The sequence below is a fragment of the Bombina bombina genome, chromosome 9 (assembly GCF_027579735.1).
Source record: "Bombina bombina isolate aBomBom1 chromosome 9, aBomBom1.pri, whole genome shotgun sequence".
NCBI lineage: Eukaryota > Metazoa > Chordata > Amphibia > Anura > Bombinatoridae > Bombina > Bombina bombina.
Genome location: NC_069507.1, coordinates 94,144,948 through 94,164,705, shown reverse-complemented (window position 1 = coordinate 94,164,705; position 19,758 = coordinate 94,144,948). Strand labels below are relative to the sequence as shown.

The 19,758-nt window shown below is 42.6% G+C and overlaps 1 protein-coding gene across 1 annotated transcript in view; it reads left to right on the top strand.

Moving 5' to 3' along the window:
- The window catches only part of RTKN2 (rhotekin 2), a 324,918-nt gene that overhangs the window by 219,438 nt on the left and 85,722 nt on the right, over positions 1–19,758 (top strand). Inside the window, exons 9-10 of the mRNA XM_053692261.1 lie at positions 5,741–5,872; positions 14,908–15,073. Of these exons, the coding sequence (XP_053548236.1) occupies positions 5,741–5,872; positions 14,908–15,073 (298 nt within the window). The remainder of the gene's footprint in view (positions 1–5,740; positions 5,873–14,907; positions 15,074–19,758) is intronic.

The following is a 19,758-nucleotide window of genomic DNA, read 5'->3' as shown; positions in this document are numbered from 1 at the left end:
TCAATTGAAAGTGAACTGTTTAGTGCCTATCCCCCCACAAAATGGGAATGTAATTTATTCTCCTGCATATAGCGTTTGTAATTATTAATGCAGTATTGATTCAACAGGCAAATGCAGATATTTCAAATGACAAAATAAAGGTGAAGGAGCTATTTGTGAACTTTTATTATACTCCAGCAGGTAGAATGGTCATTGAGAACACATTAAAGGGGAGAACATTTTTACAATACACTGTCCCATTAACCATACTTACTGTAATGTTAATATATTTGCTCCGTTCCGTAAGTAAAAATCACTAAGCTTGCCTCCCATTAGATATAATTGTTGTTGTTTTTTTTTTTTTTTTTTTTGTTTTACAAAGATGGTTTATAGCGGGAAAGGGTGCAGAGTGAGGTTTCAAACCTTGGTTTTCTGACAGTTCTACATTTTCCTGGATCTAAATCATCTCAGGCCTGATGTAGAGGTGTCAGTTTCCTGTATAAATGGTCTAGATCCCAAGATGTATGTTAAAAATGAATTAATTGTAAATACATTATATTGATTGTTTTTACGTATCTTTGTTCTCCCCATTTTAGCGAGTGCACCACCCGGCTGTTTTTATCGACGACCCAAAAGCCAATATTAAGCTAAAATTAGTTAATATTAAAAAATGTTTTTAATTTTCATTGCACAAATTAACATTAAACATATTTATGTTAAATTGTGCAATTAGTTGGATAGCAGAAAATTGTATGTTAGAAAATATAACACTGTCCGCAACCGGGTCACCCGGCTGTGAAGAACACAGCATATTCACACGTACTGCTAGGTTTAAAATCAGAATTTTCTTCTTAAATGGAAAGAGTCCACAGCTGCATTTATTACTTTTAGGAATTATGAACCTGGCCACCAGGAGGAGGCAAAGACTCCCCAGCCAAAGGCTTAAATACTCCTCCCAGACATTCTTTGCCTTTCGTGCCAGGAGGTTGGCAGAGAAGTGTCAGAGTTTTAAATTTAGTTTTTTTGTCTCTTATGGAGGGTAGTACTCTTCGGCATTGGACAGGAGTTTTAAGTAGTCCTGTCAGTCTCTCAGTGATGGCTTGGATGAAAGTTAAAGTCCAGAGATGCAGGAAGAGTCTTTCTGCGAAACCAACCCGACTCGTGGTAACAGCTCCTCAAGCAATCAGCGTTGTCTAACTTTGCTCCTCTGCCTGCTTTCTTCTCTCAAGTCCATGGCGGAGGCGATGCTACTATCCGTCACACTTGAAAGGCTGTGTTCCTGTTCCACTGTGTAGATTCCGGTATGATTGTTTAATTTTACTTTATTCATCAATGTACTGTAATGTAAATGTTTTCCTGAGAGGCTACCACCTTGCGGGTCTAACTAATATCATAAGGGTCTCAGTGAGACACTTTTAGTATCTTGGAATAGAGGGTTAATATCTCCTAAAGGGGGGTTATTGAACAGGGGGGTTTATAATCATGTTTGTTATGTGATTCAACCTGCTTATGTGTGATGTTTATGGGCTTGTGGTTTGAAACATTGAGGCCTTTGGAAGTGACGCAGCCTTTTTGGTTTGGCATGCTTTTTTGGACTATACGGTTCACCTTGTGTTTGGGCGTGGTTACGTTCCGTGTTCCATTTCCGACTGTGTGGCAAAGATTTTCTAGATTTTCTCATTTCTAGTCCACAGGGGTCTGGTCATAGGAGGTGGTGAGTGCCCCAGCCATTGCTGGTGTGAAATGCCGTTTTTGATATTATTACTTTAGTCCATATTTATATATCCTCTTTCCAGTTATGGAGGATTCTGATGCTGAGACTGTGATAATTTCAGATTCAGTTACGAAGTATTCTGATACTAAAACTATTTTGATTTCAGATTCTGTGTCCAGTGACGAATCAGGATTGGCCTCGTTGACACATATCGGCCAGTTTTGTTCCGTATGCCATATGAGAGCGCATTGTTCCTCGGACTCTGGGAATGAAGGGACTGTTGAGTTCCCTACCAAATCATACTTTTAAACATGCGGGTAAACCAGTTTATGGTTTCTTCATGCGGGGTAGCGTCCCCCCCCCCCCCCCCCGAGGTTGCAGCACTTTTTCGCTTCCACATAATGTTGGCAATTGCCCATCTGCAGAGTCCAGACGTTTATTTGAGAATTTGCTTGTGCCCTATTGTCCCGGGCCTTCCGCCTTGGGGAGGGCCTCTACAGTTCCCTGCGGGTGTAACCATCCCTGAGTGTTGTGCCTTTTGTTATAGGATTGCGCACCTTCGCGTCTTGCTCAGACATGTTTTCCAGTTATTGAATGACCCTATCGTTACCAGATACAGGGATTTTCAGTCTGATAATTCAAATGGTGCACGTCATTAGACATATGGGGATGAGGTAATCTCCTGATTGTCATTTGTTTGAGATCTTTCCCAGTTTTTTGAAAGATAGGGCTCCATTTGGCTGGTCCTGTGGGTTGGCCTGTGTCTTTTTGGGCGTTAACTTCTGGGTTGCCTTATATTTTATTTGTATCCGATGGGATGTCTTATTTGTTTTTGTTTCCTTCGGGAACCTTCTGGGATTGATACTCTTCTTTACTTCAGAAATTGTTCTGGACATGTTAGTCCTATGTTAAAAATGTCTGTTCCTTTTGTTTTCCTCTTTGAGGGAGATTTTATGCAGCTTGCCAGTTAGGATCCTGGGCGCAGACTGTTCCTGTCGGGTTCGTTCGGTCTTGTGGCTGTTCAGACAAGTGGCGCCGTTCTGCTCGGTAGACGTGCCGAGTGTTCAGGTTCTCAATGTTTTTCCTGTTCAGCTAAGCATTCGAGAGGACCTGTGGCAGGAAGCATTGTTTCAGTCCTTTTAGCCTTCAGTCATAAATGACTGGGCAGCGGAGTGTTCCACTGCGTTACTCCATCGGACATCTGATTCCATCAGAACCTACAGCTTTCCTTCCTATGCGGGGAAGGTTGGAGGGCTTAGCACCCTTTTTTAATGCAGTTTGACCTTCCGTTTTCGGCCTCTGGATGTGTCCTCTTGGGCTCGACCCAATAGCTTGTACAGGATAGCTGTTTAGCATGCGGAAGGTTTGCAGTTTACAACCTGTTGCAGCTCTTGACACCTTGCAGGTGTTCATGTATGCTCTTTATAGTATGGCTAGATGCAGTACTCTTGGACGTGTACTGTCTGTTTGAGTTATAAGAGACCTTTGGGTCTTCTTCCATTGTCTCCAGGTGAGTGGGATCTCCTTTTAGGGATCTGTGTTTCCGGGTGAGGCCTTGGTTTAGCTTGGGGTTTCCCGGAGCTGGGAAGGCTTAGATCCTTTATCTTCCTTGTGTCCTCTGCTTACACGTAGGTGATGGGGAGTCTAGCCCTACTAGTAGGGTTTTCTTGACCTTAAGGTATCCCTTGATTGCCCTGAGGCTCTGAGAAGTCTCTTCGACTTCTCGCCTTGCTCCTTGGAGCGTTGGACTTAGCTAGGGGTGGTTTCTACGTTTGGTCGGGGCTTCTGAATTCTTTTCACTATCCGGATTCTCTGGATCTGCTCCATTCCCTTGTATCTGACCTTTTTTGGCCAGTCGGGGTGTTTAGTTCTAGGGTAAGATTTGCCTGATCTATTAGGTACTTGGACCTACTCTTCTCCCTGAGACTTCCGGTTGCCGAGGCTCTGCTTGACCTTTTTCCTGACCCAGTATTGTGTTGTTTTTGGAATTTCGGATCTCAGGGCTGGTCTGGGTGTTCCACAGTAGTGGGAACTTGGGCTATTCCTTATCCCATCTACCTGACCTGGTCATGGTTGACTAGGTTTTCGTAGTATTTCTTACTCTTTGAAACAGTGTATCCCTTGTCATCTAAGCGTTAGCTGTGTGACTTGCGCCTCAAGGCTTTGGTTCTACCCAGCTGCTGGTGCTGGAGCTCCAATTTCTGGTGCACCTTAGTGTTGCATTCGCCTGGTCAGTTTGCTAGTGTACCCGTGGATTACCTGCTCTTCAGGTAAACGGGTTGGCTGTGCCTCTGCTTGGTAAGCTGTTTGTAGGGAGGTCCTTGTCTAGGACTTTTGTGTTCTCTTCCTATAAGCCGGTGGCTTCGGGCCTTAAGGACAGTTTTTGCCCTTCTGGCATCTTCCCTTTTCTTTAGGGGATATTCTACTCCCTATGGAGATAGAGTCCTTGCTTGGGGCTTCTCCTGGATGGGAGACGGAAATGGGGTTTGGTCCCCCTGGGGTCTTGCTGACTCCAAAGTCAGACTTGTTGTTGTTATTTTGATAGATCCTTAGGCCTATGGCCTTGTTGACTGGTTTCAGAGTCGGGTTTTACTTGTACTTTGTGGGGATGGCTGTGCTACCCTTACGCTCGTTCCTGTACCAGTTTTCAGGATTTTCTTGTCCCCCTGTCTTGGTTTCCTGAGGCTGGGTCGGTCCACCTGGGGGTGGGTCTGTAGGTCAGGATGGCCGAGCGGTCTACGGCACTGCGTTCAGGTCACAGTCTCCTCTGGATGTGTGAGTTGAGTTGAGTCTGTTACGTTAGCTTAGTCTACTAGGATATAGATTTTCTTTTCAACTTTCTCCATTGATTCTGAAGAGGGTTTAACTCTTTCTTCAGGTTCTGAGGGTATACTCTCCTTCTCGGGGGGTCTCGTTTGAGGTTTTGTGTTCCCCTTTTTAGAGACCTGTGTGAGGTCCTGCAGCTTAGGTTGCCTGGAGCATGTCCTCTGTCTGGAGGATGCTTTTGGGGTCTGTTTATTGCTTGACTGCTTCTTTTCCTCGCAAGTACCCTCTGTGTCATCCTGTTATGGACTCAGTGTCTCAAACTTGGAGTTTTTCTCTGCACGTTTTACACACTTTTCATGGTCGTATAATTCTATGTTCAGATACTGGGTGGACTTTGTCTCTTCAGTTGCTTTCTGTGCTTGCAGGATGTTGGAGAGACGTCTGTTCTGTCTCTGTGCCCGGTCTTCTTCCGGGTTTCTCTTGTTATAGGCGTGGCCTCCTTACCCTGTTTGGGCCCCTTTGGGTCTCAGTGATCTGGGCTCTCTCTTGGAGGTGTTCCTCTTTGTATTAGGGGACCTTTCAGTCTCCTCTGTTCTCCTTTGCCTTGTCCCCTTGGGGGTTTTCGGCTGGTGTTCCCTTCATTTGTGGGGGGGGGGGGGGGACCGCCTGTTGGGTGACAGTGTCTCCTGGAGGACTGTTGGCTCAGTCGAGTCAGTTTTTGTGGTCTCTAGTTTGGCTTCTGGACTAGCTGCGAGTCAGTGTCCTTGGGGTTTTTCCTTAAAAACTTTCTCGGCTTCGGTTGAAGCAGGGTTTTTATTGGGTGAGGTTCAGGCCTGGTGCTGTCAGTATGAGCCGCCTATTGTACCCTTCTGTCTTGGCATTCAGTGTCCCCTATAGCTTGGGTATTGTTTTCCCAAAAGTAATGAATCCAGCTGTGGACTCTTTCCATTTAAGAAGAAAAACATAAATTATGCTTACCTGATGATTTCCTTTTCTTCTGATGGAAGAGTCCACAGCCCCCCACCTGTACTTTTATGTGGGGCATCCTTATTATTCTTCTGGCACCTTTTCACCCTGATATTTCTTCTACTGTTCCTCGGCAGAATGACTGGGGGATGAGGGGAGTGGGAGGCGTATTTAAGCCTTTGGCTGGAGTGTCTTTGCCTCCTCCTGGTGGCCAGGAGCTGTGAACTCTTTTTCCATCAGAAATTGTCAGGTAACCATAATTTGTTTTCCTTTTCTTAATATGTACCCTGCTTTTAATTTTTCCATTTATTATAGCAACTGGTTAAAGGTGTTCGTAGCTGTATCAGATTATACTGTTTATTAAAAGGCGGAATCCTTCACTGCTATTACTCTCCAGAAGAAATCGAGGCCAAAATTGACCCAACATTAATTATTCCCATCAACAAGGTAAACCTTCTCTATAATTAATACAAAATATTGTATTATTTTTATTATATTTGCATGAAAATTACTGATGCTTCATTCTTTTCATAGTTAAATTGTTTTGATATTTATGTATATATATATATATATATATATGTGTGTGTGCGCAGATATGGTTATATTTGTATTTATGTATACTCATCTTTACTCTCATCTGGTTAGTGTGGGATCGAAAACAGTTTACTTTCAACTTGTAATACGAGCGCAACCCGACGTGCGCAAAAAGTTAACTTCTAGCAGAGTTCACCATTGAGCAGGATCATTAAATACCGCTGGTAATCTGCCCCATATCATTATTTGATCACCGAAGAATTTTTTATTTTCAAAATTCAAAAGCTCTAATACTTTTTAAATTTACATTTGTCACTGTTTAAAAAATTTTAGGAAGAAAAAAGGGTTGCATTGCCAATTGTTTTCTACCTTACATAAATGCATTTCTTTCTAAATTTGTAAATCAGCTTATCTTTTCTTCTTAAAAGGGAAGAGTCCACAGTTGCATTCATTACTTTTGGGAATTCAGAACCTGGCCACCAGGAGGAGGCAAAGACACCCCAGCCAAAGGCTTCAAATTCCTCCCCCACTTCTCTCATCCCCCAGTCATTCTGTGTCTTTCATCACAGGAGTTTGGCAGAGAAGTGTCAGAAGTTTAAGATAGTCTCTATGGAGGGTAGTACTCTTCGAAATGGGACTGGAGTTTTAAGCAATCCTGTCAGCCTCTCAGTGAGAGCATGGATGAAGGTTAGAGTCCGGAAATGCAGGGAGAGTCTTTCTGCTAAACCATCCCAACTCATATTAACAGCTCCTTGGCATTCAGTGTTGACGAGTTTCGCTGCCTGCCTTTATTCACTCAAGTCAATGTCAGAAGCGAGGCTACTATCTGTCACACTTGAAGGGCAGTGTTCCTGTTCCACGGCACATATTCCGGTAAGATCGTTTCATTTTTTTTTTTCATTATGTGAATGTAATAGTAATGAGAGAAGGTAGGGTCTCAGTGGGACTCCGTTTCTTCTTAAATGGAAAGAGTCCACAGCTCCATTCATTACTTTTGGGAATTAAGAACCTGGCCACCAGAAAGAGGCAAAGACAACCTAGCCAAAGGCTTAAATTCTCCTCCCACTCCCCTCGTCCCCCAGTCATTCTTTGCCTTTCGTCCCATGAGGCTGGCAGAGAAGTGTCAGAATTTAAAATTTTTGTTTTTTTGTCTCTTATGGAGGGTAGTACTCTTCTGTGTGTGACAGGAGTTTTAAGTAGTCCTGTCAGTCTCTCAGTGAGGGCTTGGATGAAAATTAGAGTCCGGAGATGCAGGGAGAGTCTTTCTGCAAAACCATCCCAACTCATAATAACAGCTCCTTAAGCAATCGGCGTTGTCGACCTTCGTTCCACTGCCTGCTTTCTTCTCTTAACTCCATAGCGGAGGCAATGCAACTATTCGTCACACTTGAAAGGCCGTGTTCCTGTTCCACGGCATAGATTCTGGTAAGATCGTTTCATTTTACTTTATCGTCAATGTACTGTAATGTGAATGTTTTCCGGGAGGCTACACACCTTTGTGGGTCTAACTATATGACATAAGGGGCTCAGTGAGTCTCTGTTAGTATCTTAGAATCGAGGGTTAATAACACCTGAGGGGGGTTATTGAACAGGGGGGTTTATAATCATGTTTGTTATGTGATTCAACCTGCTTATGTGTGATGTTTATGGGCTCGTGGTTGGAACTTTGAGGCCTGTGGAAGTGACGCAGTCTTTTGGTTGGGCGCGCTTTTTTTGGACTGTACGGTTCACCTTGTGTTCGGGCGTGGCTACGTTCTGTTTCTCATTTCCGCATTCTTGACTGTGTTGCGAAGGAGGTCTTCTAGTCCGCAGGGGTCTGGTCATAGGAGGTGGTGAGTGCCCCAGCCATTGTGGGTGTCAGTACCGTTTTTTATTTAATACTTAAGTCCATATTGATATTTCCTCTATCTAGTTATAGAGTATTCTGATGCTGAGACTGTGCTCATTTCAGATTCAGTTACAGGGGATTCTGATACTGAGACTATTTTGATTTCAGATTCTGTGTCTGATGACGAATCCCGATTTTGTCGACACATGTCAACCAGTTTTGTTCCGTATGCCATATGAGAGCGCCTGGTTCCTCGGGGAATCAGGGGACTGCTGAGCCAACCGCCTCTTTGGGTCCTTTCCAAGAGGCGAGTTCCGTACCAAATCATACTTCTACAAATGCGGGTAACCCAGTTTATGGTTCCTCCATGCGGGGTGGCGTGTTCCCCACCCCGAGGTTGCAGCACGTTTTTGCTTCATGTTGGCGATTGTTCGTCTGCAGAGTTCAGACATTTATTTGAGAATGTGCTCGTGCCCTATTGTCCTGGTTCTTTCTCCTTGGGGTGGGTCTCTACAGTTCAACGTGGGTGTAACTGTTCCTGAGTGTTGTGCCTTTCGTTACAGGATTGCGAGCCTTCGCGTATTTCTCAGACATGTGTTTGTTATTGGATGACTCTATCGTTACCAGATATGGGGATTTTCAGTCTGATAATTCGAATGGTGCACCTCATTAGACATGTGGGGATGAGGTAATCTCCTGACTGCCATTTGTTTGAGATCTTTCCCAGTTTTGTAAGATAGAGCTCCGTTTGGCTGGTCCTGCAGGTAGGCCTGTGTTATTTTGGCGTTCACCTCCGGGTTGCCTTATATTTTATTTATATCCGATGGGATGTCTATTAGTTTTTGTTCCTTCGGGAACCTTATGGGATTGATGCTCTTTATTACTTCTTCAGAAGTTGTTTTGGACATGTTAGTCCTATGTTAAAAATGTCTGTTTTCTGTTTTTCCCCTATGAGGGAGAATTATGCAGCTTGCCGGTTGGGATCCTAGGTGCAGGCTGGTCCTGTTGGGTTTGTTCGGTATTGCGGCTGTTCAGACATGTGGCGCTGTTCTGCTCGACTGATTTGGTAGAGGCGCCGAGTGCTCAGGTTATCGTTGTTTTTCATTTTCAACTAAGCATTTGAGAGGACCTGTGGCTCCGTGAGGTGGAAAGGATTGTTTCAGTCCTTATAGACTTCAGTCATAGATGACCGGGCAGGGGAGTTTTCAGCTGCGTCGCTCTTTCTGACATCTAATTTCATGAGAACTTGTGGTGGAGGGTTGGTGGGCTTAATGCCCCTTACTGCAATTGAGCTGTTTGGCCTTCATTTTTAGGCCTCTGGATTTGTCCTTTTGGGCTTGATCCAACAGCTTGTACAGAGCTGTCTAGCATGCAGAAGGTTTGCAGTTTCAAACCAATTGCAGCTCTTCACACCTTGCAGGTGTATGCGTAAGCTGTTTATAGTGTACTAGATGCAGCTCTTACTCTTTGACGTGTACCATCTGTCTGAGTTATAGGAGACCTTTGGGTCTTCTTCCATTGTCTCCGGGTGAGTGGATCTCCTTTTATGGATTTGTGTTTCTGGGTGATGGTTGTTCCCTGCAGGGACTTTGTTTAGCTCAGGGTTTTCCGGAGCTGGGTGGGCTTAGTGCCTTTCTCTTCCTTGTGTCCTCTGTTTGTGCGGAGGTGATAGGGAGACTAGTCATACTAGTAGGATTCTTTTTGACCTCGAGGTATCCCTTGGTTGTCCTGAGGCTCTGAGAAGTATCTTCATACGACTTCTAGCTTTGCTCCATGGAGCGTGGATCCTTCCTTTGGTCGGGGCCTTCAAGTTCTCTCACTATCCGGATTCTCTGGATATGCTTCCATACCCTTGTGTCTGGCTTTTAGGCCAGTCGGGGTGTTTAGTTCTAGGGTAAGGTTTGCCTTGAACTATTAGGTGCCCGGACCTGTTTTTCTCCCTGAGACTTCCGGTTGCTGAAGCTTCGCTTGACCTTTTTCCTGACCCAGTTTTGGGTGGTTTTGGAATCTCGGATCTCAGGGCTGGTTTGGGTGTTCCACGGTAGTGTGAACTTGGGTTATGGCCTTGCTCCATCTACCTAACCTGGTCATGGTCGGCCAGGTTTTCAGAGTATTTTTTACTCTTTGTCACAGAGTAGCCCATGTTATCTGGGCCATGTGGCGTGAGCCTCAAGGGTGGTTGGTTTATACCCAGCTGCTGGTGTTGGATGTCCAATTTCTGTCGCGCCTTAGGGTTGCATTCCCCTGGTCAGCTTGCCAGTGTGCCCGTGGATTCCCTGCTCTGCAGGCGAATGGGTTGGCTGTGCCTCTGCTCGGCAAGCTACTTGTAGGGTGTCCATTTCTAGGACATTTGTGTTGGGAATTTCTCTTCCCATTAGCCGGTGTCTTTGAGTTTTGAGGACAGTTGTTGCCCTTCCGGCATCCTACCTTTTCTTTAGGGGATATTCTCCTCCCTATGGATATAGAGTCCTTGCTTGGGGCTTCTCCTGAATGGGAGGTGGAAAGGTGGGATTGGTTCCCCCTGGGGTCTTTCTGGCTCCAAGCAGATATGTTTTGGCCTTTATTTGATAGATCCTTAGGTCTATGGCCTTGTTGTCTGTTTTCAGAGTCAGGTTGTACATGTACTCTGTGGGGATGGCTGTGCTATCCTTACGCTCGTTCCTGTACCTCTTTCAGGATTCTTTTGTTCCCCTGTCTTGGATTCCTGAGGCTGGGTTGGTCCAGCTGGGTGGGGTTGGCAGGTCAGGATGATGGAGCCGTCTAAGGAACTGTGTGTGTCGCAGTCTCCTCTATATGTGTGAGCTTTGTTGAGTCTATCCTGTTAACTTAGTCTGCTAGGGTATAGACTTTATTTTCAACTTGCTCCATAGATAGAAGAGGGTCACTCTTCCTTTGGGTTCTGAGGGTATACTCTCCTCGATTGATGTGTTCTGTTCCCCTTTTTAGGGACCTGCGTGCAGGTCCGGCGGCTTAGGTTGCTTGGAGCGTGCCCCTGTCTGGGGTTTGCTTTTGCGGTCAGTTTCTTGCTTGACTGTTTCTTCTTCCTCGCAAGTACTCAGTGTTTCCCTATTATGGACTCTGTGTTCTAAAACTTGGGGATTTCTTACCTGGGTGTGTTACACAATTTTTCTATGGTCAGACGTTGGGAGGACTTTGCCTCTTCAGTTGCATTCCGTGCTTGCAGGATGTTGGAGAGACGTTTCTGTCTCTGTGCCCGGTCTTATCCCGGGTTTCCCTTGTATTGGTGTGGCCTCCTTCCCTGTTTGGGCCCTTTTGGGTCTCTGTGAGCTGGTCTCACTTGTGGAGGTGTTCTTTTTGTATTGGGGGACCTTTTGGTTTCCTTGGTTTCCCTTTGCCTTGTTCCCTTGGGGTTTTCGGGTGGTGTCTCCTTCATTTGTACAAATGAGCGGTGGGGGACCGTTTGTTGGGCGACGGTGTCTCCTGGAGGACTGTTGGCTCAGTCAAGTCCGTTTGCGGTCTCTAGTTTGGCTTCTGTACTAACTGAGTCATTGTCATTGGGGCTTTTCTTCTTAAATTTTTCTCGGCTTTGGACAAAGCAGGGTTTTTTATTGGGTAGAGGTTCAGGCCTAGTGCCCTCAGTATGGGCCGCCTATTGTACCCTCCCGTCTTGGCATTCAGTGTCCTCTATAGCTTGGGTATTGGTTCCCAAAAGTAATGAATGCAGTTCTTTCCATTTAAGAAGAAAAAAATAAATTATGCTTACCTGATCATTTCCTTTTCTTCTGATGGAAAGAGTCCACAGCTCCCCACCCGTAATTTATGGGGGGGCGTCCTTTATATTCTTCTGACACCTTTTACCCTGATATTTCTTCTAATGTTCCTTGTTCCTCTGCAGAATGACTGGGGGACGAGGAGAGTGGGAGGAGTAATTAAGCCTTTGGCTGGGTTGTCTGTGCCGCATCCTGGTGGCCAGGTTCTTAATTCCCAAAAGTAATGAATGGAGCTGTGGACTCTTTTTCCATCAGAAGAAAAGAAAATTATCAGGTAAGCATAATTTGTTTTTATCTTAAAATAGGAATCATGTGTTAATATCTCCTGAGAGGGGTTATTGAACAGGGGGGATTCATGTTTGTTATACGGTTCTATCTGCTACTGCGTAGTAATACTTTGGCTCATGGCTTTTCGGAACATAACGGCCTTACCATCAATTGGCACAATCTCTATAGATTTGCACGCTCTTTTTGTGACTGACACGGTGCACCTTGTGACCGGGCTGCAGCTGTATGCTGACCGTGTGGTGACAGAGAGAGTCTGCTCTTTGGTTGTCTGGTTCACAGGAGGTGGTGAATGCCCCAGCCGTTGGCTGTGTAAAAAGGGTGCCAGTTAGTTTTTGTTATTTTTGTAATCCCAAGATTATGGAGGATTCTGTTTTTACTCGTAGGATTTTTTTTCCCTTCCTGGCGTACTTAGAAGCTGCAATGTAGGGGTTTTCGGACCTAAGCACAAAGTTTCTTTCATGGCTCATGTTGCATGCCAGTTTTAGTAGCGGTCAGAGTTCTACTCTGGGGTTTTGATTCCTTGTAGATCCATCCTTTTTTCTTCCGACGGTCTTGGACTCTTGTCTTGGGTCTTTAACTAGCCTTCGGGCTGGGACCGTTATACTGGAGGGAATGTTGGGGATTGGTCTGCTCTGTGCAGTGTTGACCATTTACTATCATTGAGTTTGTTCTCCACTTCGGTGGGGGGACTCTTGGTGCTCATCTCTGTACTTGTGGTGTCTGCTGCTGGGATGGACGCTTCTTGGAGCCCGGAAATTTCTGATCGGAAGCGGTTGTCGAGATTATCGCGCTTTTTGGTGGGACAAGTCCCACAATGGATTAGGGTCAGCTTTGCTCCCTGGAGATTGGTCATCGCGAGTTCTTGTTTACAGGTGGCTCTGTGTTCTCTTGGAGAGCTTTATTTTAACTAGGACAGTTATCCTGTGTCTGCTTGTCATTGCTTGTCTAACCTGACGGGTTTTGACTTGGCTATGATGCAATAGGGAACTTGCGGTTTTCTGGAACACCATATGGGGTATGGTGCTGTGTCAGGAATATAAGGGTGACCTTCTGGTCATCCTAGTGATATTTTTTCCTGAGTATGGATTTATTTTTCTGGTCCTTGTCCTTCTAGGGAGTTTGTCTCCCTGGGCAGTGGTCCTGTGCCAACCTTGGGTTGCTCTAAGTTGGATTTGAGCCTGTGTTGGATGGTCCTTTGGATCTCTTATGGGGTTCTCTATTCTCTCCCTCGGGGGTAGATAGAGGTTTTTGACTTTCAGGGCTACTTTTCGTGGGAGTCGAGAACCGCTGTGCTGACTCCTCGGAGACCTTTGTGCTCAGCAGACTCTGGGTCTGAGTGGTCTCTATCACGGCTTTGCAGGTTATATAACTGATGAGCAGTTGCCTGGGCTTGTCGTTTAGAGTTTTTGTAGGGTGTCGAGTAATTTTAGGCTGTGGTGCCTTTCGAAGGGGACGCCTTTTTGTACCCGCCCTTTGCATTCAGTGTCCTCTAGCTTGGGTATTGTTTTCCCAAAAGTAATAAATGCAGCTGTGGACTCTTCCCGTTTAAGAAGAAAAACATAAATTATGCTTACCTGATCATTTTCTTTTCTTCTGATGGGAAGAGTCCACAGCTCCTGCCCGCATTTTATCTATGAGGCGGCAGTAAATTTTTTGTTCTTCTGGCACCTTTTTGCACCCTGATATTTCTCCTATTGTTCCTTGTTCCCTTAGCAGAATGACTGGGGAATGAGGGAAGTAGGGGAGGTATTTAACGCCTTTGGCTGGGGTGTCTTTGCCTCCTCCTGGTGGCCAGGTTCTGAATTCCCAAAAGTAATGAATGCAGCTGTGGACTCTTCCCGTCAGAAGAAAAGAAAATTATCAGGTAAGCATAATTTTTGGGGGGTTTTAATAGTTAATAAATAGAATAAATGCTTGATAAATATTGTTTTACTTGTAATTTATTCACATCTAATTGCTTTTATCAAACTAGTTAATAATTTGTATTATGGATATACTTGCACTTGAGAAACACCAGGGTAGAAAGATTCCCTTGCTCTATCTTCTAAAAAGACCATGCATAGTAATAAATAAACAAATAAAGAATTCCAGGACTATATCTTATGGTGACAAATGAAAACTACAAGGTATTCTAGAAGCAGAGATTTGTCTATTTACATTGATGATCCCTTAGAACAGGGGTTGACAAATCTGTTTAAAAGTCAGAAACCAGTAAGAATATTTTGGAGGCAGGCTGTGGTATTTGTATATTGATATATGGAGAATAACCCTAAAAGTTAGGAGCCAGGGGGAAATTCTAGGAGCCAGTAGCTCCCTGGGTTTGTCGAGCCTTGCCTTTGAAGTTCAGATGTTTATAGGTCTTTCCTCCAGTTTCACTTCATTCTGGGGCGATTAATAGATGAAGTGGAGCCTTTATTGTTTTTTGCCTCCAGCCTAGATAATATGTACCTGTTTATTAAATCTGTTCTTCCAGGTGTTTCGGAATTACTGGTTAGCGCCTACTTTTCACTGTGTTCTGCCAGTCTCTTTCTCTAGCAAGGGAGTATTCAAAAAGCTTCCGCAGGCTCTTTTACTGATTCCTTTGCTGGTTCACCATTTTACAGTTCCTCAGAACTATTAGAGTTTTTAACTAAATTTGGATATTTTGGGTCGCAGTGTAAAGGGAAGCCACCTGCACATTTCTTACCCGTGTTTAACAGATCCTGTATTTTGTTTTAAATCCAAAAGTTATTGTAGGGAGACACATCATTAATTGTATTAATGTATTTTAAATATATACCTCATGATTAGCTTTTCCCTGAGGTTTTTATTTTTATTTTATCTCCAAAAATGCCTCATGTGCTGTACAGAAGCTGAAGCTACTAGAAGGGAGACGGCTGTATATTGGAGAAGCATTCACAAGTTTTCATTAATTTAGTCCATCTTCTTCTAGTTTCACAAGGCTATGATATATGACTTTAATGATGGCTATTGATCACTTGTATGTATTGTTTTTATATGTAAATCATATTTTTTATTTTCCACGTTTTTTTTGTTCATGTCTATACCATTTTAAAAACATTGTTTTTTGTTTGTTTGTTTTTTTTGTTTGTTTTTTAAAGGAAACGAGAATTCGGGCAGTGGAAAAAGATGCTAAGAAAAGAGCCAGCAGTTTTTCTGTTATTAACATAATGTCTGGTGAAGCAGTTACACACATATTTTCAACAGACAACAAAGAAGAACTTCAAAAGTGGATGGAAACCTTTTGGCAACATTTTTACAATCTAAGTAAGTTGATACATATATTGTAACTAAATATCTTTTGGGAAATTAAAAAGATCTAAACTAATGAGCTGGAAAAAAAATGTAGTGTATTATTTGTAATGCATATATATTCAGAAATATGAGGCACTATGTTTGAGTGCAGTTAAATGGTAAATTATATTATATTATGCACCACCAAATATAACATCACAGCTTAAATGAGAAATAAAAACTCTGAGATTGCAATTCAAGTTTTGTGTAATAAAACCAAAATGTATTTCCTATGCCATGGCGAGTCCACATCATCATTCCAATTACTAGTGGGATTTTCAACTCCTGGCCAGCAGGAGGAGGCAAAGCTTTTAAGTATAACTTCTCTTACCCATAATCCCCAGTCATTCTCTTTGCCTCTGTAAATGGAGGATGTGTGAAGTTGGTGTCTGAAGATATTAATCCTTTTTATGGGTGCTCTTCCCTGCAAGCAAAGATTGGGGTCTAGCTGTGCCCATGTCAATCTCTTTAGTAAGAGTAGTGGTGGCTTTTAAGCAGTTAAAAGGTGGCAAGGTAGTCTTTGCTTTACTTATAACATTTTGCTACCCCTTTGCAGAAAACCATACGCCTAGATTACAAGTTTTGTCGGTAAAGACCTGCAAGGCTAACAAGCCTTTTTTTTCCAGTGCTCACTTAAGCCTACGCTGGTATTACAAGTTTTCTGAATGGCTGCATTAGCCTCAGAAGAGTGAGCGTGGAGCAAATTTAGCTCCACTTCTTATTGTAATACCTGCGTTGCTTAAGTCAGCGGTAAGCTGGCTAAACATGCTCGTGCACGATTTCCCCATAGGAAACAATGGGGCTGAGCTGGCTGGAAAAAAACCTAACACCTGCAAAAAAACAGTGTTCAGCTTCTAACGCAGCCCCATTGTTTCCTATGGGGAAATAAAAGTTATGTCTGCACCTAACACCCTAACATGAACCCTGAGTCTAAACACCCCTAATCTTACACTTATTAACCCCTAATCTGCCGCCCCCGCTATCGCTGACACCTACATTATATTATTAACCCCTAATCTGCTGCTCCGGACACCGCCGCCACCTACATTATCCCTATGAACCCCTAATCTGCTGCCCCAAACATCTCAGACACCTACATTATATGTATTAACCCCTAATCTGCCGCCCCCAACGTCGCCGCCACCTACCTACACTTATTAACCCCTAATTTTCCGCCCCCAATGTCGCCGCTACTATAATAAAGTTATTAACCCCTAAACCTAAGTCTAACCCTACCCCTAACACCCCCCTAAGTTAAATATAATTTAAATAAATCTAAATAAAATTACTATAATTAATTAAATTAATCCTATTTAAAACTGAATACTTACCTATAAAATAAACCCTAATATAGCTACAATATAATTAATAGTTACAGTGTAGCTATTTTAGGATTTATATTTATTTTACAGGTAACTTTGTATTCATTTTAACTAGGTACAATAGCTATTAAATAGTTATTAACCTAGTTAAAATAATTACAAAATTACCTGTAAAATAAATCCTAACCTAAGTTACAAATACACCTAACACTACACTATCAATAAATTAATTAAATAAATTAAATACAATTATCTTACATAAAATACAATTAAATAAACTAAACTATATTACAAAAAAACAAACACTAAATTGCAAAAAAAAAAAAAAAAAAAAAAATATTACAAGAATTTTAATCTAATTACACCTAATCTAAGCCCCCTAATAAAATAAAAAAGCCCCCCAGAATAATAAAATTCCCTATCCTGGGGGGCGGAGCCAGCTCTGATACTGAATGGTTGCATGTTAGTGTAGCTCTGACTATATCTTATAATTGAACCTATATTCGACCATTCAGCTTATTCTAATTTTAGTAGTTATCTTATCTAATGATTCATGGGGCTGGAGTGAATAGCCTGGAGCTTAAGAGACATTAGCAAGCAAAGGCAATTAACATTGTTTTGCAGAATTCAGCATTGAGACTGCTGAAAAGCGGCCAATTCCCAGCCCACGTGGAGCTATGGAGGACCGACTGGGTTATGGGAACATATTATTGGATCTATTATCCGCCAAGCTTCTGGAAGTTGAACACAAGGTGATTTTAGCACTTACTGGGAGCGCTAACAGTCCTGAGCTCGCAACTCGGAGAAAGGAGATACAGCAGCGAGAATCAGCACAAGATTTGCCCAGGAAACTTAAGGAAGCTGAGACCAATGGACTCCCAGCTGCTCTGATAGTGGAACTCACAAATATTGGGTCTGTTGACTACCCGGAGAGTTTCCTAACTCTAGATGACACAGCTGTATGGATGGAAAGCGGAGAGGAGCTGCCATATAGAATGCATCCACAAGGTTACCAGCTATCGAAAATACCTACCCGGTACGAACGGCCTCATCTGCCAGAGGCGACTTTGGACCCTGGGAGGGTCATGATAGTGCGGGAGACTACTACCTGTGAAACGCTTGAGGTTGGAATCGGGAGAGGCGATCCTGCTGCTGAGTCTAGCGCGGTCATACAGGGAATATTTGACATGCTTTGGCCTGTTAAAGCGGCTACTGAGTCATGCCGGGTGTCATCTTTAGACGCAGCTTTCTTCTCACACAGTATAGCATGTATTTGTTTTCTCTACCTACTTGGGCGAGCATGGATGATCGAGAGTTGCCGATTCCCATACAGGAGAACTTTGCAGGTGATGGCAACCTCTCTTCACGATTTCACTAAATATGGCAGATCCGGAGTTGGGTAATATGTTATCCACTGTCTGTGGACAGTTTAAAGCTGGACATTACATTCCGGACTAAACTATGTTTTTGGCAGCCCCATGATGCCTAACAAGGTTCATTGATAGATATGAATAGTTTGTCACCAATTAAATGTTATGTGTGCCCCAGTACACTTTTCTCCTGCTTATTCACAATGGCATAGTACGGCTTCATGGAGCTGTATATATGAATACACTCCACAAACGTAGCTATATAGGTTATGCAGGTTATTTTATGTTTATTAGTCTTACAGTTTGTTAGTTTATTTTCTGCTATCCCCTACATTGATAGTTACTCTAATGTACCATCTGAGACATGTCTGTATATATTGTTCACTCATAGTGATAATCTGTGTGCGTAATAAGTTAAGTTTCATTATTACTGTAAGAGTTTACATAGTGGGTCTACCTCATATGATCTAATAACATCACTTTTCTTATGGAGATATATGTTTGCTGATAATGGTACTTCATTGATGGCATGTGTTCACCTTGCTCTAGACTACAATATATTGAGTGTTGTAATTTTAAACTAGTTTTGCTTATATCTATATATTCATAATATCTAAGAAAGTCTGCTGAGGAATATTATAGTTTTTAGTAGATTATTGCTCAGCTATAAATTTCACCTATTACACACTACTATAATAGCCCTTGGACTTAAGTTGTATTGTTTTATTTCTATATATATTTTTCAGCTCCTCCTTCTTCCTGTATAGGTCATATCTTTATATTATAGACTAGGGAGCTACACATTTTGCTCTTGGCCCTGGGGTATAGGGCCCATGCCCCTGGGTCAGTGGCCTAATGTATCTTATGCCAAACAATTCCTTAACTGTTATACTACTAGTAATATTCCCAGTGGACAATATAAGCTTAGTGCTAAGGTTATGCTTGAGCTGCGAATACATTTTTTTTCAGTAGATCTAAATGTTTAACGCTACTTAGTATATGATAGTGGACTTTAGACTTTATAACCTATATCATGCCAAATTGCTGTTCATTATTGTACCTAGCTAACTGAGTACGCTGAATGGTAGATATTATGTATTAGATACTTGAGGGATGTTGCTGTGTCTTTTGATGTATAGCCTATGTATACCCAAACTCATCTATACTGATGTATTATAGCTATATTTCTAGTATTATTCTGTTATGACCCAATTTGGTTTTCTTCATATGGGTCATTCTACATGACTTTATTCTAGACTCATATGTGAGCCCAACTGAGTGACAACACACGTCATGTCTATGCTACGAAAAGGTACTATTTGACTAATTTACTCTATATTTGGATTGGCTCCATATTCCCCCCCCCCCCGGGGTTTCTCCCTTAGGCCCTGTTTACCAATGTGAACTAAGGAACGCAGATTCCATAGCATTTTCCTATTTTTTATTAGATATTTGATTTGAAATAGTGGCACATAATATTCCCCTCCCTATAAAAGAAAAAAATGAGGAAGATATAGGCTGTGAGTGCTGGTAGGATATACTACTGATCTAGGTTTAGTTTGTGAAACCAATGATACATTCTATAATGTAACCTTATCCTTATTTGAAGTTATATTTTATCTGGATAGACTGCTTGTGAAAGTATATTTTATACACTTATGTCTTTGCAGGTATGTACTGTCTTATTAGAGCTGTTCCAATTGTAATTTATCTATAGTGTACTATACAATGTGATGTTTCTATTGAATTTCCTCAATAAAATTTAAATTAAAAAAAAAAAATCCCTATCCTAAACTAAATTACAAAGTAATCAGCTCTTTTACCAGCCCTTAAAGGGCTTTTTGCAGGGCATTGTCCCAAAGTAATTAGCTCTTTTACCTGTTAAAAAAAGAAATACAATACCCCCCCAACATTAAAACCCACCACCCACACACCCCTACTCTAAAACCCACTCGATCCCCCCTTA